The sequence below is a fragment of the Neovison vison genome, chromosome 7, assembly GCF_020171115.1.
Source record: "Neovison vison isolate M4711 chromosome 7, ASM_NN_V1, whole genome shotgun sequence".
NCBI classification, from domain to species: domain Eukaryota; kingdom Metazoa; phylum Chordata; class Mammalia; order Carnivora; family Mustelidae; genus Neogale; species Neogale vison.
The window spans coordinates 6,735,361-6,759,690 of NC_058097.1; the positions used below are offsets into that span (position 1 = coordinate 6,735,361).

The window sequence follows — 24,330 nt, forward strand, 5'->3', positions numbered from 1 at the left end:
AGTTGATGGAATGACAAGCAGACAGGTGAGACAGCAGCTATACGTCTTTCTCAAAGACTGTTTTGCAAACTAATTGGACTTGGAACAGGAATTGAACAAAGATCTGGGCAAAGCAAAAATGCAGACACATTCATCCTGAGGCTTTTGTTTCTTAAACAAGAGGTAGTACTATTATTTGATGACAAGAGAGCAGGAAAGATGGATGGCAGATGGCTGTAAGGCAGCCAGCATAAGAAGGACGTGAGTGCCAGCTCCATCCAGACGCTCCAGCAGTTGCTCAAGGATGAGTGCAGTGGGCTTGGTGCTCTTGGGGCTTGCTCTGAGGTTTAGGGCTGCAAGCTCTAAGCCAGAGGAGGGCAGCTTTTGCTCGAAAAGTCAAGTGGCCTTCAGAGACTCGTGCTATGAATTTGTGCCTCTCGGTCGCACCTTCTCTGGTGCCCAGAGCTGGTGTGAGGAGCAAGGGGGCCATTTGGTCTTCATTCACGATGAAGACACCCAGCAGTTTCTGCAGAAGCACATCTCCCAGGACAGGGAATGGTGGATTGGACTCACAGGGAACTCGGCTCAGAACGGAACCACAGAAGGTAGGTCCTGTGAAAGCTGTATTTCATGGGAAGCTTGTGGCTGTGATTCTAACTATTGCTTCTTACACAGAACCTCATGGAACAAATTAACATATCCTAAATTCTCATGAGGATACCCTCCTCTTTGACTGTTTTGTGGATCAAATGAAACAGCTCATGCACAGTACCTAGTGCAGAATCTGGCACTTTGCTGACACTCTGCAAACTTTCATTGTTTGAATGTTCCTGAAACGAAGACTAACTATGACTCCTCCAGTTCTTTCTGGAATAGTCCCAGGAACTATCCTTAGTCCTTCTCACCCACTATCACCTTCAATCTCTAAGATAACCAGTGAGATAACATTGTTGCTTCTATTTTACAGATGAGAAAACATCTTGGGAAATAATTACGAAGCTATTTTCAAAGCACTTCCAGGGGGCCCCTGGGTGGCACAGTCAGTAGAGCATCTGACTCTTGGTTTTGGCTCAGGTTGCGATCTTGGGGTTGTGATCTCAGAGTCATGAGATGGAGCCCCACGTCAGGCTCTGCACTCAGCACAGAGTCTGCTTAAATTTCTCACTCTCCCTCTGCTCCTCCAGCCACCCTCTCTCTCTCAAATAAATAAATCTTTTTTTTTTTTTTAAGAAAAAGGCACTTCTACATGCCTTTCCCCATTTCTTAAGGATTAAAGCAGGTTTAGAACTTGGCATCATTCCCTTCACATTAGACAGTTTCATTCTAATGGCTCTCTCAGAAACTCTTCCTTACCTTTTACTTTGTGAGGTCTCCCTCCTCCAACCCCAGTACAGTCGAGTCCTTCTCTCTGCACCTGTAGGGCCCTGTCCACAACCTGTGACGTTACTTCCGGCATAACTGCAACTTTTTACGTGTCGCCTTCCTTCCTAGACAATGAGTTCTTCGAGGCAAGGAAACATATTCTGGCCATTTTGTTTTCCCAGTGCCTGTACGTAGCAGAGAACGGACAAATGAACATTCATATTTAATCCTTGCACCGGCCCACGAGGTACACATTGCTACTTTTATCTTATGAATGAGGAACTTAAAGTCCAGGGGGAGGAAATGGTTTGCTCAAGATGATGCTGCCAGTGAAGAGCAGTGAGGACTCTGCCCGTGTCCCAGCACATCACATAGCCCTGTCAAAGCTACTGGGTTTTAGAAATGAGTCACTCGGTGTGGGGCTAAGCACTTCTATATCAGAGTGGATGGAAAGTCTTAATTAGGGAACAGTTGGAGAAGCTTGTTTTAGGAAATGCATAGTCTCGGGATTTGAATTCTAAAATGCATCTTCAGGCAAGATCTATTGAATGGTTTCCTGACTTGTAGACATAGCAGTTGTGGATTTCTGTATATTGAACGTCCACGCATGTGCAGTTAGAGTTGTGTCTGTTCGAAAATCACCAAGAGCTACCACATGGCTGTTACAGAGCATGAGGTAGCTCTGTGTGGGCTGACATGAAACCACCCCTAAGATTTAATATTATTTAAGAAGACAGGGTGCCGGGTACAATACGATGGCATTTGTGTGAATTGATTTCAGGCACTCATAGATGCTGATAGGTGGCTATAGGTCAGTCTGGATAATTCACAAGAAACACACCAGTAATGGGAGTACCTTGGAGGTTGGAAGAAGGGAGAGGTTTTCATTTTATATCCTTTTTCACTCTAAATTTTTTAAAAAATCCATTTGTATGGATTTTTAAAAATGAATAAATACACGTTTGAGTCTTCAGAGTAAATATTTTGCTTGTTTGTTTGTTTTTAAATATTTTATTTATTTGTCAGAGAGAGAGGGGTAGGGGGAAAGAGCGCACGCAAGCAGGGGGAGCGGCAGGCAGAAAGGAAAGCAGGCTCCCCACTGAGCAAGAAGCCCAATGTGGGGCTCGATCCCAGGACCCTGGGATAGTGACCTGAGCCGAAGGCAGACACTTAACCGACTGAGCCACCCAGGCATCCCTGAGTAAATGTTTTATATTTAGTGTTTTCTAGATTTCTAGTGTCCTCGAAATGCCTTTGTACCCCACACACATGCACAGGGCATTTCTTCCAGAGCACACCAAGGTGTTCCAGGGGCTGAAGAGTCTCAGAGTAAGGAAAACTGCTTCCATTTTAACTCAGCATGGCCCAGATGTATTTGGCAAGGGCCCCTGCCTCTCTACAGAACACCTTTGAACATACTTCTGTGCTCTTTTTTAGATTATGGTAAGACAGAGCTGGAAGCATCATATACTGAATCAAACCACTTTGTTTGCGCTTCCTGATGTGGCACCCTGGTTTGTAGGTTGAGTTCTTCTGCCTGGATGTTGGAAGGTAACAGCTACAAAGTCCCTTCATTGGCATGGGAAAGAGAGGTGTTCCGCCCGTCGGCCTTGACTGAGCACCTCCTGCTTCCCAGAGCTGAGCTGAGGCCAGCCCTGTCCATAAAAAAGGGTCAGAGAAACATTTCTAAGTCTTGGTGGTTGTGTTCCCATGCCAGGGTCAGGGAGCTGGCTGGACACCTCAAATGTGAGCTACAGCCACTGGCACGGAGGACAGGCCTCTCCTGCCCCAAATACCTGTGGTTACATCCAGAGAGACGCTTCCTTTGGGTGGGCGGCCTCAGACAACTGCACGCAGCAGTTCGCCTTCATCTGCGAGTTTGGTGAGTTGGTCTCTGTTGTGAGTCTCCCTCCTTCTGTCTCTCTGTGTTCTCTGTGTGTCTCTGTCACCAACTCTGTCTCTGTCTCTTTGACTTTGTGTCTCTGTCTCTGTGTTTCCCTACATTCCCACCCATCTCTGTCCGTGTGGTGCTCTGTGCCTGTCTCATACTGCCTTTCCAGCTCACACCCCGCCTCTCGTTGTCCAGTTACCTGCCTACCTGCTTAACTGATTTCATTCCCGTCCCTCTTTTCCTCTCAGATACCTGCATCTAGGAGCAAATGCCCAGCCCTATTTATTCTCTTTTTCCACTCTTCCAATGAAGGAGATGTGGTCCCGGGAGGCTGTTCTCACTCACCCTTGATTCCTGCGGCCCTGGCCGGCCTGGGTCTGAGTCCCGACCGTCCAGCATCCCGGACTCCTGAATTCTCCCACACTCTGCTCTTGTGTCCTTTCTAGCTGCTGTCCATGGTGGAACCCCTTTGCACCCGGGGCCCCTTCCCTGGGAACTCCGTGTAAGAGCCTGAGAGGCCTATAGTCCCATCCTGTGTGCTGCCTGCCATGTGGGGCCCTGGTATAGGGGCCTGGCCTTAGAGCCTCAGGGCCATGGCCTCCTGACTTTCAAGCCAGGCTTGACAGAAGCTTTCAGGCTTCCTGGGCTCAGTCCCCTCCTCCAAGGCCCTCAGTGAAGAATCCTAGCTCCCAGGGCCCACTCTGGGTTTGGGTACTTACAGAGCCCCCTGCCTCACTTCCCCTATGTCTGGGTTTAAATAGGTGTCATGTAGGCCCCTAGCCTGGCTAATTCTGAAAACTTGTAGCTTCGGGGACATATGGGTCATAAAACGTCCCCATTTATCACAGCCCTCCCAAAGCCTGCTCCCCTTCTGCACCCAACCTGAAATGTGTCTCAGAATCTGCCAGCCCCCAGGATCTGGGAGTCAAGCTCCGAGGTCACACCATGTACAGCTGACATGTATCCAGCGGGACCTCCAGGCACAGAGCTGTGCACTCTGTGTGTATTCACTAGAGGTACTCAGAAGTGCCTCTGCTCTTCTGTTGCAGGCTCATTCTAAAGCTAAGAACAGTGAGGCTCAGAGAGGATAAGCTCCTTGCCCAGGGCCACACAGCTGGGAAGTGACAACCTGGGTCTGCCTATGGTCAGACAGACTGGCAGATGCAGGGTCGCTGGCTTTGGGATGGAAGAGGGGTCACAATCCAACAAACGTGGATACCTCTGGAAGCTGGAAAAGGCTAGCGAGCACACCCTCCCCTAAACGCTCCAGAAGGAACCACCCCTTAATACTAGCCTAGTAAGAACCACTTTGGACTTCTGACCTTCATAACTAGAGGATGATCAATCTGTACTGGCTTCAGTCTTTAGTTTGGTGGGAATTTGCAGAGCAGCTGGAGGAAACAAACACAGATTTTGTCTCATCCCCTACCCTGTGACGTTCCTACCAGGCAGACAGGACTGAGTATGGATCCAGTTTCCTACTTTCTGGCTCTGCTGATCTGAGCCAGATTGTTCTTTTCCAAAAAATGTTTACTGAACATGGACCACATGCCAGGAGCTAGCCTGGAGTGGGGTCTCAACACAGTGACCCCCATGACCCTGATGTTCCTAGTGAGGAGGACAGGAGCCCAGTTTCTAGGACTGGTATAAAGACTCATTCATTCAGCAAATGCTTGTTTAGCATCTATCATATGCCAGGCGTTGCTTTCAGAAAAGGCTCAAGGAAGGTGCTCAGAGTAGGAGAATATAGGGCACCTGGGTGGCTCAGTCAGTTAAGCGGTTGTCTTCGGCTTGGGTCGTGATCCCAGGGTCCTGGAATGAAACCCCACATGGGGAGGGTCCCTACTCAGTAGGGAGCCTGCTTCTCCCTCTGCCTGCTGTTACCCCTGCTTGTGCTTTCTTTCTCCCCCTGCCCCATGTCAAATACATAAATAAAATCTTCAAAAAAAAATAGAATATAGTTGCCAGTTGTATAGTCCTTACTCTGCAAGTATAAACTCATTTAATCCTCCTACAGGCCCTATGTGCTGTGGTGCCGACACTCCCCCATGCTGAGGGGGCACAGAGAAGCGAAATAATTTGCAGAGGGTCACACAGCCAGTGCATGGGTGGTGGCATCTGCACCTTTGCAGTCTGGCTCCAGAGCCGTGTTCATGCCCACCACGTTCTATTTCTCACCCCTGTGGACCCAGCTCCTGCTGTGTCCCTTCATCTCAGCTCTGACCCCTGACACCCTTCCACTTCCCATCAACCTGCCCAGGCATGGCCATGATCCCTCCTAAGGTATCCCCTTTCCTTTGTCGCAGGTGCTGGCCAGAGTCTAGCCTGTGATGGCCTCAATGCCACGATGCACTGCGGCTCAGGGGAGGTCATCCGGATCCAGGATGCCTTCTACGGGCGCCACACCCCACATTACTGCACCCAGGGTGCTACAGGCCCCTTGGAGGAGGAATGCAGCTGGACCAGCGTCAAGGACGAAGTGGCAGGTAGGACAGCTCTGGCTGTGGAGGAAGAGCAGTTCCTGGTGTCCCATCTTCAGCAAAAGGGTCTGGAAGGCTTGAACAAGCTTCATATCTGGGCCTCCAACATTAGGAAAATGGGCCAGTCTCTGCCCATAGCACCGTACAGGGAAGCAAGGAAGCCGTGGCTCACCTCCTCACGGGACAGCAAACCCACCTGGATGGGCGAGGGAAGCATTTTGCTCCCCACTCCACTTGAACGCAAGAAACATTACTTTTATAAAATTTAAAAAATTTCTAAGTACTCCAAACATATATCATATGTATTATATACAAACATTTCAGTGAACTCGCATAGATTCACTACTCTTCATTGTAAAATCTTAACATTATGCCATATTTGCTTAACGTCCCCTCACTACAATAGTGAGTATGGCTTTAAATTTGCTCTTATCCACGTTGATACATGTACCAGTTTATTCGTTTAGTCTATTGTATAACTATACCATAATGTGTCTCTTTCTCTGTTGAGAGCTGAATGGGTTGTGTCTTAATCCTTGCTATTATGAATAATGCTGAAACACACATTTCTGGGGGTATCTCTTGTTCATATGGGAAGGGCTCTGCATGGCCTTGTTTTTCTAAATTAGATTAAATCTTCCTCTGAGCTACACTTGCCTGGTGATAAGGGCTCAGTTTCAGAGATGATGGGGGTTCCCTGCACCCTCCTGAGGGGTGGTGCAAAGTTCTCAGAAACTCTACTGTCCAGACACAGGGGCCTGCCTACTCTCTGCTGTGGTTAGTAGTGTCGGACCTGCAAGGTGCTAGGAAGGCAGGTGGTCTGTTGCTTCTGGGCCAAGTAAGGACACAGCAGTCTATGCCCAAGCTGAAAGCTCTGGGGCCTCGGGCTGGATCTCAACACACGGGCTTCTCAGCAGTTCACCGAAGGGCTCTGCCTCTACCCAAAGGCCCTGTGAAGCTTCAGGGTAGAATGCCCTATACTCCCAGAACTTGGCAAGTAGCCTCGTCCTCGGTTTGGGGAAGCCTGCCGTGTCTCCCTCTCCACGTCTGGTCCACATCATCCCTGGACCCTTAGAGCACATAGCGGGGGAAGGAAATGCTGAAATCTGCCACCTGGCTCCCACCCACTCTCCTCATTGCTCTCACATTCCTAAGGCTGTGGCCCCTCTTGAGAGGGAAAGGCCTGGGCTGAACGGGCTGAAGGGTGTGCCTCCCTCATGGAGGCCTCGAGGGGACTCAGTGAGCTATTTAAGCAAAGGCCCAGAAGCAAGTTCCCAAACCTTGCAGCCATACCCCAAAGAGCACCTTGGAGAGGAGCCCTGCATCCTTCTGGGAAGGGTCAGAGGAACAGAGCTGGGCAGGATCCCAAGGGAATCTGTTCGTATCTAAGTACCATGCTCACTCATTCATTGTCAGGTGGCCAATAAACATTCGTTGAGCCCAGCATTGTGCCAGGCTCTTTCCTGTGCTCTGTGGATAAAGGGAGGAATCAAACAGTCTGTTTTTCAAAGAGCTCGCAATCTAATGGGGAGACAGATATGGATACAAGCAATTACCTAACGCTGTGCTCAATGCCACAAAGGAGGGAGCAAAGGTGCTATGTATTTACTCGTGCAAAACTTATTTTGCATCTGCTATGTGCTGGGTACTGTTCTGTGCACTGGAGTAGAGATACAGCAGTGAACAAAAACAAAGCAAAACATTCCCTCTCTCTTGGAGACTGTAGTCTAGGGCTGTGGATGCACATAGTAAGGGCACGGAACTCTGACTAAGGAGTGTATCAAGCTAGGTCCCATTAGGAAAACAGAAACCATGCCAGGCCCTTCAGCAGAGGAAATTCAATGCAGGGAACATATTACCCAGCATGGAAGTGCTGAGAAATCAAACAGGGGATAATGATACCACCCCAAGATTAGCAGCAATGGATAGCCACTGCCACTCCTATGGGCCAGAGAGATGGCTAGAGGGGATGGACTTACCAAAACAGGAAGTCAGGGCCCTCCAGCCACTGCTAGAATCATGGTGGAGGCTGAGGACCACGAAGTGGAAGCGAGGACCACATGGAAGGACCTGTCCAGAGACAGCTGTGGTCAGAGAGAGGATGAAAAGACAGGATGAAAAGCATTCTGCATGAAAAAAGAAAGAAAGAGAGAGAGAGAGGAAGGAAGGAAGGAAAGAAAAGGGAAGGGAAGGGAAAGGAAAAGAAAAGAAAAACACTGCCCCCTTATGTATTCCCATCTGGGATAGCAGAGGTATGGCCCCCAAAATTTGCTACCCTAATCCCTGGAACTCTAGGTATGATGAGATATCGTGGCAAAGGGACTTTGCAGATGCATTTATGATTCCTAATCTGGATTATTCACGTGGGCACAATCTAACCACATGATCCCTTAAAAGCCAAGAAGTTTCTTTGGCTAGAAGCCAGAGACGGGGCTGATGGAGAAATCAGAGTTCAAGTGTGAGACAGATCCTATAGTACATTGCTGACTGGGAGATAAGAGAGGGCCACACACAAGGACCAGAGAATGGCCTCTAGGAGCTAAGGGGGTTCCCAGCTGACACCCAGCACAGAAGTGGGAGCTCAGTCCTACAACCAGGTAGCACCTGTCTGTCCTCTTCCTAGGCTTCTCTGTAGGCCTGGGCTCCCCATGCTTCTCCTTTTTGTGGGCACCTGGACGGGATTCCTGATCTTTCCCCTCTTTGCCAGTTCTCAAAATGTAAGTTCCCACATTAGGCCATCTGACTGGATGCTACTGGACTGGTGGTTCTGAAAGTGGGGTGCCTGGGCCAGCAACATCAGCACCACCTGAGAGCTTATTAGAAAAGTAAATTCTTACACAGCCTCCCCCCTACCTTCTGACTCAGAAGCACTGGGTGTAGGGTCTGGAAATCTGTGCCTTCCAGAGCCCTCCAGGAGATGCTGGTGTATCGTAAGATTTGAGAACCCCTGTGCTAGACCCTGAGCTGCTTGAGGGCAAGAATCCTACCTCTCTCTCCACCTAGTACCTAGGTCACTGTCTGGTCTTCCATGGATACTTGCAGATATTTCTTGGGCGGATGGTGGGTGAATGAATGAATAAACGAATGAGAGGTCATTTGTCTCTGTCTGAACCTGTCCCTTTTTGTCTTTCACACTGTTCCTGCTCCTGCTGGGATTCGGGCACTTCCCAGGCCAGTGCCAGGGGCTGCAAGTATGCCAGGTGGCAGCAGATGGGACCTACTTTGGAGACCTGTGCCCCACCCAGGGAAGCTACCTGTGGGTGCAGTACCAGTGCCAGGAAGGTGAGTCCTCAGCAAGAAACAAGGAATTCCCTTGTTTCTACACCAGGTCCAGCCCCACTTGGAGCAGAGGGAGGAGCACTTGGAGCAGAGGGAGGAGCCTCCCATGGGAGCCGATCTGTGTGCTAAGAGACTTCCTGACTCACACCTGATTCCTTGCAGCTGAACCCCCTGAAGTGGCCTAGTGTCATGGGGTAAAGAATTTGAGGCTATTGTTGCAGAAATGAGCTGTCAAGCCAGAAATAAAAAACGTATAATTTTTAATTCCCAGGACCCTTCCAATGAAATATCATGGGCGACCCTATAAACACGTCAGACAAAACCAGTATTGCATGACTGAAAGAAGTTAAAAGAGGTCTCACTACCACACCCCATGCCCACTCAACCACCACCCTGCCCATAGGCTGCATTTTAGAACACACAGGGACTTTTAAAAACTACAAATTTCGAAAGCCATAAAAATAGCCCGTATTACTACGCTTTATAAAAGTTTTATAAATCAAGGAAAAAAAATTCCTCCCTTCAATTCTACAGTCCTACTCTCCTTAAGGAAACCACCGTTAAATGTTTAGTTTAGAGTAAGTTCTTCTCTGCTTTTTAAACTGTTTTCATAGACGTGACTGTGTATGAATATATATACATAAAATGTAATCATGTTAAATATATTGGTTTATAGCTCAACATTTTTTTTTTTTTACTTCATAATATATCCTGGATGTCCTTCCCAGCCACGACCTTATTCTTTTAATGGCTGCGCAGTATCCCATCGTAGGACTGTGTCAGAATTCACTGGACCGGTCCCCTGCTGATGGACATTCAGGTTGCTTCTGATTTTTGCTGTTAAGTGTCACTCTGTAGCGCTCATTCTTGTGCATTTATCTTGACATGTGCCTGGTCATTTTTAGAGGCGAGATCCCTAGTAGAGGAGATGCTGGGTCCTAGGGTATATGCTTTTTAAATGTTAATCGAGATTGCAAATTACACGCCAAAACGGCTGCACTGATTTACATTCCCACTCAAAGTGTACATGTGCCACTTTCCCCTACGCCATTGTCCAGGGAATTAGTCACAACAGCACCAACAGAAAGGAGAGAGCGTGAGTGATGGTGCATGGAGCTCTGAAGGGAAGAAGTGACTCAGGGAATGCTGGGGTCCCCAAGGGCCATCCGAGAGAGCAGGGTCCGTGGGTGTAGAAGGGAGGACCACAAAGAGATGAGGAGAGGACAGGTTTCACCAGCAACATCAGTTTGCTAGGCACGCTTAGGTGGAGTAAGAGCAGGATGTCTTCATTCTATTTTCTGGGAAGAAGAGGCCATGGGGTTTGGCAGTGGTTTCCATTTGGTGCTTTTGCTAATGGACAAAGGGTGCCCTTTGGAGGTCCGCCAGTTGCAGTGCGACTGTCATTGGACCAATGTGTTGCTTCGGCTAGTAGGTATATTAGGTCTAGAGACCTTGGAGCAGATTTCCTGCCCCAACTTTGATTTCATATATCCTGCCCCCTTGTGAACCAGTGAGTTCTGATCACAGTGTTTCTGATTTGTAAAAGGAGAGACTTTATCCAGCATTCCCCCATCCCGTGCCCCCCACCACAGTACCCAGGAGGGCCTAGCAACAGTCCAAGTTTCCTCAGACAGCTGTGAATCAGGACAGCGACAACTTTCTGAGCAGCTTAGGAAAGCTCTTTTCGTTTACATTTAGCTCCTTCTATCTCTTCCTTCCTCAGTAGTGCTTGGAAACTGAAAGATTATGCTGCACAAATTAGCCCAGGCCTGTATGAAACCCTGGCAAACTCTACCTCACTCCCCATCCTCCAAGCTAACTTTGAAAGCTCAGTTTTATAAAATTTAATGTGCACTAAATGGCTTACAATGAATCATCAGCCACCTTAGCCCAGTCAATTTTCCTAAAGGTGCTTGGCCTTTTGTCTTTTTAAACATGATAAAATACATTTAGACAATCAATAGAATCCTGGTTAAATAAATTAGGGTACATTGTGCAGCCATTACAAAGAACAAGGCAGCTCTAACTGAATTCATTCAAAACAATCTCCAAGATATACTAAGTGAAAAAAAATGGAGGGTGTCAAATAGTGAATATACATCATGCACCATTTGTATAACTAGGAAAGCATGGATGTGCTTGGGGGGAATGTATAGATATCCCGAAAGTGACCCTGGATACTGGTAACAGTGATTGCCTCTGTGTGTGGGGGGATATGCTGAAGAAGGGAAGGAAGGGTTTCTTTTCATTCTGAACCCTTTATACATTTCAAATTTTGTAACTTGGTCACCTATTATCTATGAATTCAAAACAAAATTCAAAAGAACTTTAAAAAGTAAAAATAAAATTAAGAAATCTTTGAAAGTCCCACCTAATGATGAAGGACAAGTGGATAGAAGAGACTAGGTTTTAAATAGAAGCATGCAATTTTGATTTCTGATGGCACACAGCATTTCCCTTTTTGATCTGCAGGCCTCCAGCTGATGGTGTCCAATGAGAGTTTCATCTTTGACAATGTCACCATCTCCCTGACATGGCTTCTCTCTCCCTTCATTGGAAATCTGTCATGTATAATCAGTACAGGAGATGGCCACACTTTTGATCCCTACTACCCCCTCAGGTAAGAGGAATCTGAGACTTAAGTAGGGCTGTATCAGTCAGTTTCTGCTGCATAACAAAACATCCCAAACTTAGTAGCTTACGGTATTATTTCTCTGGCTTCTTTGGATAAGCTAAGTGGATTTGCTTATCTGAGCCAGTTCACCCTGGGGGTGGATGTCCTCAGAATTCCTCACTTGCATGTCTGGTGATTAGCTGAATGTTGGTTATGGGTGTGTGTTTCTAATCACCCAACAGGCTAGCTTAGCCTCACTGGCATGGTGTCTGAAGATTTCTAGCAGCAAATAAGAACAAGGCCTCATGTGCAAGCATCTTTCAAATCTCTACTTGTGTCTCTAATGTCTCATTGGCCAAAGCAAGTTCCGTGGCCAAGCCCAGTTTCAACAGATGGAGAAACAGACTCCACCTGTTGATGGAAGGAATGGCACAGCCACAACACCAAGGAGCATACATTCAAGAAGGGGAGGAAGTGGCACTCACAGGTTTTCTCATTATGGAGGCCACATGCACAGTCACGAAGAGCTGGGTCCTTTTGGCTTGGTTCTGGGTAGATTCTCTCCCAAGTGACCATCCAAAGAGTCGGTAATGAGGTGAAGAAGAAGCTCACCTGGGTGTGGGAATGTTTTCTGTTGGCAAGAATGATAAAAAATAGTAGCAACATTAAAAACAGTTCAGCCAAGCAACTCTCAGGTATAATCTCACATATAATCTCATTTCACCCTCACTGCAACCCTATCCAATAGAATAGCCACCTGCCGCATGCACTATTGAATAGTTGAAATGTAGCAGGTCTTAAGATACACTGTAACTGTGAAATACATGCAGGATTTTGGAGATTTAGTTCCCTCCATCTAACCTCCCATAAAAAATGTAAAATATCTCACTAATTTTTACGTTAGTTGCATGTTGGAATGAAAGTATTTTAGATATGTTGGGTTAAAGAAAATAAATTATTAAACTTAATTCTACCGATTCTTACTTTTTTAATGTGGCTATCAGAACATACACACCTACACAGTAACACGGCTCACACTGTGTTTCTATTGGATAGAGCTGAGCTAGGTAATCATTATCTTGTTTTTACAGACAAAGCCACTAAGGCTCAGAGGGGTAAAGCAGCACTGCCCAAGCCATGCAGCTAGTGAGTGGCAGCATAGTGGTGCAAGACAGGACTGTCTGGCATCAAAGCTGAGGCCCTGAAGCCCCCCAAGATGGATTACACAGCATGGGGGCACAGGGCCTGAAGGGACTGTGCTCTGAATCCTCTAGGGGAGCAGAGCCTCCCCAGCCTGGTAAGAGGCTGAATCAAGTTCATAACATTTCAAAGTCTTACCTGGGCCTGGGGTAAGCTCTTTTCTGCTCTGCTGGGTGCCCGAGAATGTTCCAGAATTTTCAGATGCTCATTGGGTTTGGCGGCTCCTTCCAGGGGTCCTGAGTTCAACATGAATCCCCAGGGAAATCCTGAAGGCTGTAACTCCACAACGTCTGCAGCTCTACCTTGAGGGAGCTAGAGGTTCTGAATCCATCCCTGTGCACGCTCTGCTTGCAGGAAACCCTGGGTGGGGCGGGTCCAAGAGGGGCCAGCTCTATCCGTGGCCCAAATCTGTCCCACTGAGTGCCAGTTTCAAACTCAACAGTCCTCTGTGGTCTCAGGCATCCTTCTATGCCATCAAAATAAAATGCCTTCTCCGGAAGGTTCTAATGCCAGCGAGACAATCCCTGGTCTTGGGTTTCTATTTCCTTCCCTGTTGCATTTACATTGATGACTGCCTTGATTGTTTCCTGGAGTAAAATGAGAAATTACATGTGAAGATACTCTGGGGAAGAAAATGTTTAAGTGACATAAATGCCCATGGCCTTGTTCTGCAGGTTTCTTCCTGCTTGCTACCATTCCATTGGTAAAACAACAAATGCTCAGCTACACAATCTTCCAGCCCCCAAATTTTAAACAACTTGCATTTGGCATTAGTCAAAATTGACTGTCAGTAGCTCTCTAAGACCTTTAGTTAAACAAGGACATTCCAGTAATGAGCAAACAGTAGCTAAAAACTGGAGAAAATGGGACAAAATGCTAGTATTTGTCAACTCTGGACGGTGAGGCGAAGGGTGTTTTTATCTTGCTCTCTGGATTCTCTGTGGTTTTTTGATAATTGAAGAGAAACAGTAATCAGTGTTTTACATTTGCAGTCCCTCTCGGCATTCGCTTGCAGCCAAAGCCACTGAAATCTTCTTTCCGAAAGAAATAGATGGTGAGAGCATCTGCCATCACTCCTCTCAAATAACCCAATTTCATCTATTTTAAAAACTTGTTGGACTTTGAAACTACCTGGCCACCACCTTCTATAATTTTTGTTAAATTTGGGAGATGTATTTCTGATGCTTTTTTAGCACGAGCAGCCTCAGCTAGAATTTTAGGAATGGCATGAAGTTTAAGTACACAGAAGTCACATAACTTGTGTGACCATTACTGTGGTTTTCTCTCATATGTTTGTACAGAACCCTGCTTCTGCTTAACTCCTTGTTAAGCTAAAACCTAAATCAGACACTTGAGCTCTGTTGTAGACAGCATGAGCTGACTGGGGAGAATCCAATCTCAAATAGAAACAGTGTAATAAAAGTCTAAGAATTTCTCTTTTAGAAGCTCCTTTTCACCTTGCATTTCCCATGTCTTGTGTTCACTTGAACCTAAGGCTGTTTTGCTTTACTGTTTGTTGTGGAAAACTGTCTTTGTTTCTGAAATTTATTATGCACCAATTTATTATGCAACAATTTGCGAAGGTGAAATTTTCCTTGTCCCGTGTTGGGTAACTTAGCGCCACCTATTGACATATTCGGAGATTGTCGTCATTTTGGGGTCTATTTAGAGCTGCCTCTGCACACAGCTGAGTCTGCAGGGGAAACTTCCCGGAAATCGGTAATTCTAAGACAACACGAAACGCAGAGTGACCTAGATGTACACAGAATGTTGGGAGGCTCAGAGGAATTATGTGGAGGGTGAAGTGATGGTCACAAAGGACTGAAGTCTTTCGGGGGAACCAGGCAGGACCAGAGGAGGTACAGCAAAGGAGGTCATGGATGTGAAGGGGTTGAGGTCCCCTCACGGAACTTAGAGCCCCGTAGTACAACAGGATTTCAGAGGTGTGTGGGAAAAATGAAAGACAATGCTGGAAAACTCAAAAGGGGTCTGCTGATGAACAGCCTTGCTGCCAGCCAGTTTAGAGAAATTGTTTTTGGAGAATATATAGGTTGGGTACCAGGAAACTGATTTGTGGCACAGGTTTCCTGGGGGGTACCTGGATGGAGAAGGGGCAGAAGTTGGACTGGGATACACTAGCAACACAGGCCCCTCTAAAACCCATAGAGAACTCTAGAGCTAGGACCTGTCTTGATTGAAGCAAGAGAGTGGAACCTTTGTACTCTGGCCCTGGGCAGCCATTGGAGGTAAGATGGCATTTTGTGGGAGGCAGCTCCCTTTAGCTAAGGGGAATTCCTGGAGATGGATTCAGCTGTGAGCCCTCCAGCACTAACAGGCCAAAGTGCTGGGGGGATGCAGACCTCGGTCTCAGAGGACAGGCTCTCGGTGACGTGCATCCACTACAGAGGATATATAAGAATCTTTAGGCATTCAGGTACATGATCTGTGATTGTTAATATTATTGCAAATATTGCTAATATCACTTGGTAATTTAAGGACTAAATGGGACTAAAAGAAGAAAAGAACCAGCACAGAGTTGATTCTCAGAAATGAACAACTGTGGCCATTATATTCATATTACATAGAAGTAGACACTACCTTTATTTCTAAGAGGCTAAGTGGCATAAATGTCATCCTATTATTACAAAAAAAATACAATATTTGAGTCCATTACATGCCAGGTACTTACTCAGCCATGGTCTCATGTAAACCCTAGAATGACCCAGCCGGGAATGGCTCTCGCCTTGTTATATGGACAAGGGCACTGAGACATTAGGTTATGCAGGTGACCGATGGAGCTCTGGAGACCTCACTTCCAGCTTCTGACCCTCTCCACTACACCACACTGCCCGATCTGTCCACGAAGCTGGCTAGCAACCTGTGAGTGACATGAACAAAATGACACAGACCTTGGTATTCATAACAACTGGACATTATGAGCAAAGATAAAAAATAAGAGCTATCTTCTCCATTTTCTTTCTAAAAGCCACATCCCATTAATGTCAACTACTAAGCAGCATGTACAAATCAGTGAGTGGCAGTATCTTAAAGTAATTTTAAACTTTTTATTGAAGCATAGATACATGCAAAAAATGCACACAAAGACACAGCTCAGTTAATTTTTACACAGTGAACACACCCATGTAACTAGCACTCAGATCAAGAAACAAAACAAGACCTGCCTCCCAGGAATCCTCCTCAGGCCCCAGTAGTACTGATTCCTACCACTATCAATCAGTGCGACCCGTTTGAAGCTTCTGTAAATGGAATCATAAAGTGTATTCTTTTTGTGTCTGACATCTGTTCAACAATACCTTTTTGAGATTTGTCCATATTGTTGTGCGTAACCATGATTTTTTTTCTCATTCTTATATAGCATTCCATTGTACGGACTGTCTTCAGTTTACTTATCCATTCTAGTGTTGGCAGTCCTTTTGGGTGATTTCCCATTTGGCAATTAGAAATTGCGCAGTTGTGAGCATTTGAGCACGTGTCTTCCGGTGCACACATGTACATGTTTCTGTTGGGTTTGTACACAGGAGTGGAATTGCTGGCTCATAGCGTCATAACAGAAATGTTTAGTTGTTGCCTCTGTTGCTTTGTACTCTGAGCATATCTTCTCTTTGTTGGCAGCAGTTTCTAAAACCACTTTGTTGTCTTTTCCCTTGGGTGAGCTCACTGGGAGACAAATTAGGAAAAATCCGTTTCTCTGCCTTTTAGTCCTGGGCAATTTCAGTTGGCAGCAGAGTTCAGAAAATGGAACGAGTTGCTTCTTCCAGGCAGATCCCTGAAAAACAGGCCAGATTTTGCTATTCAAAACCATCCTTCACATTTCTCTAAAGAGTCAGTGTTTTCTTGTTCTGAAATCTACCTAGTCTGATATTAATAAAGCCTTCTCCATCATTTTTTAATTAGTGTTTGCTGGTGTAGCTTCTATACTTGTACTTTTAACGTATCTTTATCATCGTATTTAAAGCGGGCTTCTTGTAGACAGTCTTTGGTTGTGTCTTGGTTTTTTAAAATCCCATTTGGCACAATAATTGTTGTGTTTAGACTATTTATATGTAATTATTGATATAGTTAGGTTTAGGTCTACTATATTTTGTTACTTGTTTTCTCTTCGCCCTTGTTTATTTTTCCCTCGGTTCCTCTCCTTTCTTGTCTTCTTTTGGAGTATTTGCATATTTTTAGTATCCGATTTTAACATATCTATTATTTGGTTCTCTTTATTACCTTTCTAGTAATTGCTTCAGGGATTACTATATATATATATATATCTAATCTTTCATTGTCCAAATGGAGTTAGTATTGACTTCAGTAAAATGTTGAAGCCTTACTGGCATATGGGTCTCATTGCCCACCCTCCTTTATAATTGTCCTATGTAGGACACTTACATACATCGAAAACCCTTTTCAACAGTCATACACATTTAAAGAACTTAAGGGAGAAAAGTAGCCTATTCATTTACCAAAGTAAGTAACCATTACTTGTACTCTCCCTTCATTCCTGAAATTCCAAGTTCCCCTCTGATATTTCCCATCAGCTGTAAAAACTCCCTTAACCATTTCTTTTATAGAAGATTTTCTGACAACAAATCCTCTTAGAGGATTTCTTTATTCCTGAGAATGCCTTTATTTTGCTCCACTCCCTGGAGGACTTTTCTGCTGGATATAGAATTAAGTGTTGAAAGTTCTTTTGTTTCAACACTTAAAGATGTTGCCACAGTCTTCTGACCACCATGGATTTCTGAGGGGAAATCTACATTCATTCACATGTCTACATGTAATGTGCCATTTTTTCTAGCAGTTTGATTTTTTTATTTATCTCATTAATCTTTGACTTTTGGCAGTTTGATAACTATATGTGTAGGGATGGTTTTCTTTAACTTTTTTTCCTTTGGCGGGGTCTGAATCTTTAAATGTAGGGTTTTCCCAAATTGAGGAGGTTTTCACCATTATTTCCTCAGTATATTTTTCTACACCAATCTTTCTCTTCTCGTTGGTACTCCAATGACACAAATATTTTATCTTTTCATACTGTCACATGGATTGGTGATGCTCTGCTCATTTTAAACAATTCAATATTTTATTAATATTTAAATGTATTTAACATCTGTTCTTCAACTTGGATGCTTTCTCTCGCTCTATGTTCAAGTCCACCAACTTTCCTCTGTTGTCACTATTCAGCTATTGCAGGCATCTAGTAAAATTTTTTTATTTCAGATATTGTGGTTTTCTAAATTTTCATTTTTTAAAAAATAGTTTCTGTTTCTCTGCTCAGAATGTCTAGCTCTCCATTCATTTAAAGAGGATTTACTTTTATGTCATGGAGCTTGGTTATGATGGTGGATTTCAAGTCTGTCTGATAATTTCCACCCCTGAGTCATCTATAGGCTGACATCTATTATGTTTTCCCTTGAGACTGGATCAAATTTTCCTCATTCTTTGTTTATCAGGCAATTTTGGATTGTATTCTGGACATTTTGACAGTAGGTTCTGAGACTCTGGATCCTGTTTAAATCCTCTGGAAAATGGCTTGTTGTTTTGTTTTAGCTGGCAGCACCCCTTGTTAGACTCAGACCACACTTCACAACTTGCCTTCTGTGAGCCCTGTTTCCCATGTCCATTCAGTTTCCAAAGCTGTTTGGGTCTGCCCCACACATGTGGCACTCCGGGTAGTGTTTATGTTGTAGTCTGACTTCAACAAAGCCTTAGCTGTGTGTCTTTGGGGCTGTTCTGCACCTGCATAATTTCTGGGTGAGGTCATGGTTTGTGCTGGGTTGTTCACAGAAGTGGGGGATCCTCCTCTCCAGATCTCTCCTTTTCAGGTTTTCCCCCACAGTTTCCAGCTCCCACAGGTCTTTCTCCATTGCTCCTCTGGCTAGAAAGATGGGTTTTCTCTTGGGGATTTCATGTTTGTATCCCCTTAAGTAGTCAATGCAGCTCTGAGGGAGGATAGCCTAGGTCAGGGCCAAGAGAGAAACAAGAGAACACAAAACAGATATTTTCCCTGTGCTTTCAAGCTCATTGGGTCCCTTTCCCTAGTTCTCTGGCTCAACAGAGGGTTTTTCTCTTGAGGTTTTTGTTTTCTTCATCCGTTGTGCAGTTTCATGACTCAGGCTACCCTATGGACAAAGCCAAGAGATACAGGAGGTTAAAAAATACACAAAACAGGAAAATTCCATCTTTATGGATAACTCTTAAAGTTTTTACTTTCTTCCCCACCTGTCAACTGTTGTTTACTTTTCAGTATCTTCGGGAAGTTTCTTTTTGAAATCTGCCCAGGGTTTTCATGGTAATCAGTGGAAGAAATAGGCTGTGGTGGGCTTACACTGTGGTGGCCAGCACCAAAAGTCAGGTTACTGTTTTCCATGCTTTTTCACAAATATGCTCATTTGTCAAATATTTCTCAGCATCCACTCTGTGCTGGGCACTATGTTGGTGTCATATTTATAACTGAGAATTAGACACTGTGTGGACAACCTTGCAGAAAAAAACGAGAGTGACTGAGCAAGCGCACAGGGATGAGTGTCACCCAGGAGAAGCAACGAAGCTGCAGCATTTCCTACATAGGGAACCAAAGGAAGGTCTCCTTGAGGAGGCGATGTTTAAGCTGAGAACAGAAGGAACAGTGTGAGTGTGAGCAGAGATGGGCAAGAGCTTTCCCAGCAAAGAACAGCACACTTGCAGGCCTTGAGGCAGACAGGAGGTGGTATATTCCAGGAACTGAAAAGAGGTGGGAGTAGGCATTGAGCTAGGGGGCTGTGGCAGGAGATGGGGATGAGGTCAGGAAGGCAAGTCATGTGGGTCTTTACAGGCCCTGTTAAGAGATTTTTAATTAGTTTCATTGGGAAAATGAGAAGCAAAACATACCCATAATTCTGATAGATTTGGGCTAGGGTCCCCTTTTACATATGGGAAAATATGGCTCAGAAAGGTAGACTGGGGCATAGTATTTTACAGATGAAGCAAGAAAGGGGATTTATGTGAGCCACAGAAGAAATAAATAGCAGAAAAAGGACTTGTAACCAAATATTCAACTCCCTGGCTGGTTATTGCTCTTTCTTTCACTTCTACCTGCTCCAGACATTTCCATGTAATCTTCATGAACACCAACAGCTTGACTGACTAGCGTCTTTTTCTTCATTTATCTTTGCAGAGCAGGGGAGTGTGAGGCGGGTGAGTGCATGGGTGCACACATGTGTGAATGTATGTGTGTGTGTATTCCTAACACTGGTAACACCGACTATTGCCGGCAGTTCATCCAGCAACATCATCCACCAGTTCACGGCCCCCGGGGAATTCACTGTGTTTGCGGAATGCACAACCACTGAGTGGCACGTGATGGCTCAGAAGCATGTGACGATCCGAGACAAGATAGGGCAGCTCAGTGTGACTGGGTGCTCCAGCCTGGCCCAGTCAGGGGCCAGCCCTCTTTGCCGCACTGTCTTCGGGGACACATTGTGGATTCAGGTGGTGCTTGATGGAGGTGAGTCTACAGAAATGGTCAAGGTCAAGGCAACCTTGATTTTCCCCAAATCTATCCATCCAACTCCCAGGCTTTGGCACTCAGGTATCGAGTCAGTTTTTTAGCTCATTTTCTTAGCACCTAGTATGTGCCTGTAACTGGTCTAAGTGCTTTACATGTACTAGTTTTATCTCCATGTACTGTTACACGTTACTACTATCATCTCTATTTTACAGATGAAGAAACAGAGGGAACGTTCAGAAATTGGCTCAAAGTCTTAAGCCCAGTAAGCTAGTGAAGCTCTCAGCCTTCTGAATGCCATTTTTGCACGCACACAGTCCCGTAAGAAGAGCTGAATTTCCAAGTCACTCCTCGTTGGGGGAACTTGACTAGGGCTGGGAGAGCTACCAGCTGGGCCTGAGGCCATCCCAGTTCAGCCAGCACTGCCCAGCTTGGCACAGTGATGCTGCCCCCAGTCAGGGCTGCTAGTCAGTGACGAGCACTGCTCCAGCGACAGCACCTCTTATGGCTGGCGTCTGCTCTGACTGGCCAGTTTCTTTTCTGATTGGTCACAGAGGCCATTCTAATTGGTCATTGTGACCATTTTCATTAGGCAAGGTGTCCCTTCTGATCGGTCACAGCATCTGTTCCGATTGGTCACAGCGTCCATCCTGATTTATCAAAATATCCATCCTATTTTGTCGGGAGGGACCCACGCAATTTCACCTGTTGAATACTCTTGAATATCATCCCTTTTCTCACTAGAGACCCTACCAGCTAAGACCCATCATCACCGAAGGCAGCCTCTTTCCTGCAGGCACAGGTCCAATGTGCGACCTGGACAGAAGCCTGTTGAGGTAAACTGCGTTGACGTGGAGCTGCAGAGGTGAGGACGTGACTCAGTCCGACCTTGCAGCTCCCAGAGCCTCACTCAGCAGGGACTTCACGGAGCCATTGCGGGCCCTTAAACGCGGTACTTGGGGCTCCTCTCTGTTCTGGTGTCCTTGTCGGCCGAAGATGGCTGCTCTCTGCACCTGGGAAACCCAAAATAATCCTTCATTCATTTTTCATTCTACAAATATAATTGAGTGCCTGCTCTTCACTGAGTGTGGGGAGAGGGAGCAGTAAATGGGAGAATCAGAGGGCTAACATTATTCTATTCTCTGCAGCGTTAGCTGCGTCGTCCTTGCTCAAACAAGAAAATATACTCGCTTGGTTTCTATTGGAGAGAATCATAATTCCGTGGTTTAAATCCGATTTTCAGAGTCAACCAAAGTATTCCGCTGGACAGCCAGTGCCAACCTGTAAGGGAGCCCCATCTTAATGGGGACAGGCTGCGTGTTCCTGAGGAGCAGGGTTCCAGGCAGTCTGCTACAGAGGTGGAAGGAAACGGCTTCAGCTACTCCTGCCTAGAACAAGACTGGAGGCTAACTGTCATGCACAAAAATCAGCCATGCCTCGGGACATGCTTCCTTCTTAGCCTTCTTCCAAGGCCAAACCTGTCAACAAAATGTTCTCAAATCTTTATTACAAACCTTTAAGTTTATGGGTAGCACATGCATAGTATAAATTAGAACGTGCAGATGAGCAGAGAGGACCCAAAAAGAAAAATCCTTCATGCACCCATTACTCAGAGATAACCACAGTTAATACTTGGGGTTGGGACTCACACTTCCACATGTCTTTATGGCTATACCATGCCCCTAGCTATATCCAGAACTTGACCTCAGAGCTAGTCTTGACTACCCTGGTACAGTTACCAGCATGGTTGTTGCCAACATTCTTAAATATTTCTTATCCCACACAGGAACAGGGGTGACTTACACTGTGCTGTCAGGCAACACAAGCCTGGCTGAGTTCACCACACTGAGCGGCCTGCTGCCCTACAATCTGACCCTGGACCGAGCGGCCCAGCAAAGGATTGGCCCTGGGATGCACCAGCTGGAGATCCGAGCCACCAGTACCAGCACCACCTCTGCACCCTCTAGAAACATCACAGTCCACTTCATGGAGCCTCTGTCAGGGTTACAGGCCTCCTGGGGTTCTGACCACTTGGAGCTTGGACAAGACCTACTGGTCAACATCTCGGTGGCTCATGGTGTCCCAGAGGGGCTGACCTTTGAAGTGGCAGGACTCAATGCAACCCTCACCCACCAAGAAGAAAGCCTCAAGGCGCCATCTGGGATTTACCATGTGGCAGTTCCTCTTGAAGGTACTTGGGGTTGGCAGATCCCCTTTCCAAACTTCCTTCCTCTTCCCTTCCAGACTTGGGTGTCCAGCATCCTGCCAGCCAGTTTCAGTGTGTCCTGGTCACAAACCTGGTTCACAGCATCCAGCCTATGTCACAAAAATAAGGAAGAGACTTATTATCTGCCTTCATAGAGTTCAGAGTCACAGGAGTTCTCAATTCTGGCCCTTCTGACATTTGGGACTGGGTCATACTTTGTTGTATGACCCAGTGGTCATACAACATACAATGGGATGTCCCATACAATGGACTGTCCTGCCCATTGTAGGATGTTCAGCAGCATCCCTGGCTTCTATCCACTAGATGCCAGCAGCTCCAGGCCCCTAAGTCCCAACAAACAGAAATGCCTCCAAACATTGCCAACTGTCCCCTGGACAGCAAAATCTCCCCCCACTGAGAACCACTGAAGGAGGGCTGGAGTGGTCCAGTTTTTCCATCATTTCTACTTGAGTGTGTGGTTCAGGAAACTAGTCCATGCCCTTGGGGGAGAGAAAGAGGTAAAAACAAGGGTGGGAGAGGGAGGGAGAAGAGAGAAAGTGTCACGATGTGGCTGGAACAGAGAGAGGGTGACAGACTGGCTGGCACCACCAGGGGCGGAGGCCACAGCAGATATTTGCATTTCATCTGGAGAGAACAGAGTCCTTCAGGGCAGTGCAGTGAGGTCAGCAGCAGGAATGTGATGAGGGTCACAGAGCCTCCAGCCCACCCAGAATCTTGCCCCCAGGGTCCCTAGCCCTGGGTCTCAGAGGTATGTCAGAAAGAGGGGAACACTGTACAGGTATGGGGTTATCATGCCCTCAGCAGCAGAGCTGGCAAAAGACATAGCAGGTTAAATGACAGATTTGAGAAGAAGAACACTGGAACTCTGCCAGGTATCAGAGGTCCAGCTTGAAACAGGGGGTATCCAGAATGGAATGAAATGACAATGGAAAATACATACAACATATAGGCTATAATTCAAATGCAAATTAATTTTTGTCTTCTATAAAAGTTGCTTGGCAGGGGATAATAGATAAAATCTTTGCAGGCCCTATGAGGTTTTGGCTTACTCTTAGATGATAAGTAGTCTTCTCCCCACAAGAAAAACAGATTTGGATGGCTCCAGGAATGAAGGGGGTGAGGAGGAAGGAGAGGGAACCAGGTAGGACAGAAATCCTCACTTGGTGGCATTGGCTCAGTCCTGGCTGGTCTTGCTGTCAGCAGATGTTTGCAGCTGTCTTATGGGAGCTTCTCTGGGCTTCTGAGGCCCCTGCTGTGTCCCTCAGCTTCCGGGACAGGGGTGATGCCTCTCCCTCAGCTGGCCACAGCTGGCCAGCTGCTGCTGCTTCTGGATCACCAAGAAGGTCAATGAGAACAGAGGTTCTCATTCTTGCTGCCCTTTCCAGCACTCCCTCTCCCCTAGACAAACAAATGGTCTGCAGAAAATTCTCACCTTTTCCTTGGCCAGCTACCGGTAGTGACTGTAGTTTTTTCCAAAGGCAGGAATGCAGAACTTTTCCTCCCTCCCTCTCTCCCTCTCACTCCACCCTCTGTCATAGACCCTCTGTCATGACCCCCTGTCATAGACCATCCTCCCAGGGCATGAGTAAGGAACACTTCCATGGGGGTCCTCAACCTCAAAGAGCACACATTCACCTTTCCAAGCGTCCCCTCTCATGAGTTTCCCTCTAGACTTGAGAAGGTAGCACCCACCACCCTTCCCCATGACAGAAGAGGGGTGGGATACATATGTACCCCAAATAAGTCTTACAAATTCTCTTCTGTTTTCTACCCCGCAATCTTTTAAAAGTTCTGTCATGTCTTTCCTTC

General features: G+C 46.1%; 1 protein-coding gene and 1 long non-coding RNA gene across 2 annotated transcripts in view; one reads left to right on the forward strand and one right to left on the reverse strand.

Moving 5' to 3' along the window:
- The first annotated feature begins 283 nt into the window (after positions 1–283).
- The window catches only part of PKD1L2 (polycystin 1 like 2), a 90,238-nt gene continuing 66,191 nt past the window's right edge, over positions 284–24,330 (forward strand). The window contains exons 1-7 of the mRNA XM_044256016.1: positions 284–584; positions 3,059–3,223; positions 5,539–5,718; positions 8,884–8,994; positions 11,464–11,611; positions 20,065–20,294; positions 22,081–22,485. Coding sequence (XP_044111951.1) covers positions 284–584; positions 3,059–3,223; positions 5,539–5,718; positions 8,884–8,994; positions 11,464–11,611; positions 20,065–20,294; positions 22,081–22,485 — 1,540 coding nt within the window. The remainder of the gene's footprint in view (positions 585–3,058; positions 3,224–5,538; positions 5,719–8,883; positions 8,995–11,463; positions 11,612–20,064; positions 20,295–22,080; positions 22,486–24,330) is intronic.
- Positions 12,112–16,859, reverse strand: LOC122911207. The gene is made up of 4 exons (XR_006385444.1): positions 16,120–16,859; positions 15,495–15,683; positions 12,944–13,392; positions 12,112–12,236 (listed from the first exon to the last, which is right to left on the reverse strand). It is a non-coding gene; the product is annotated as an uncharacterized LOC122911207 (long non-coding RNA).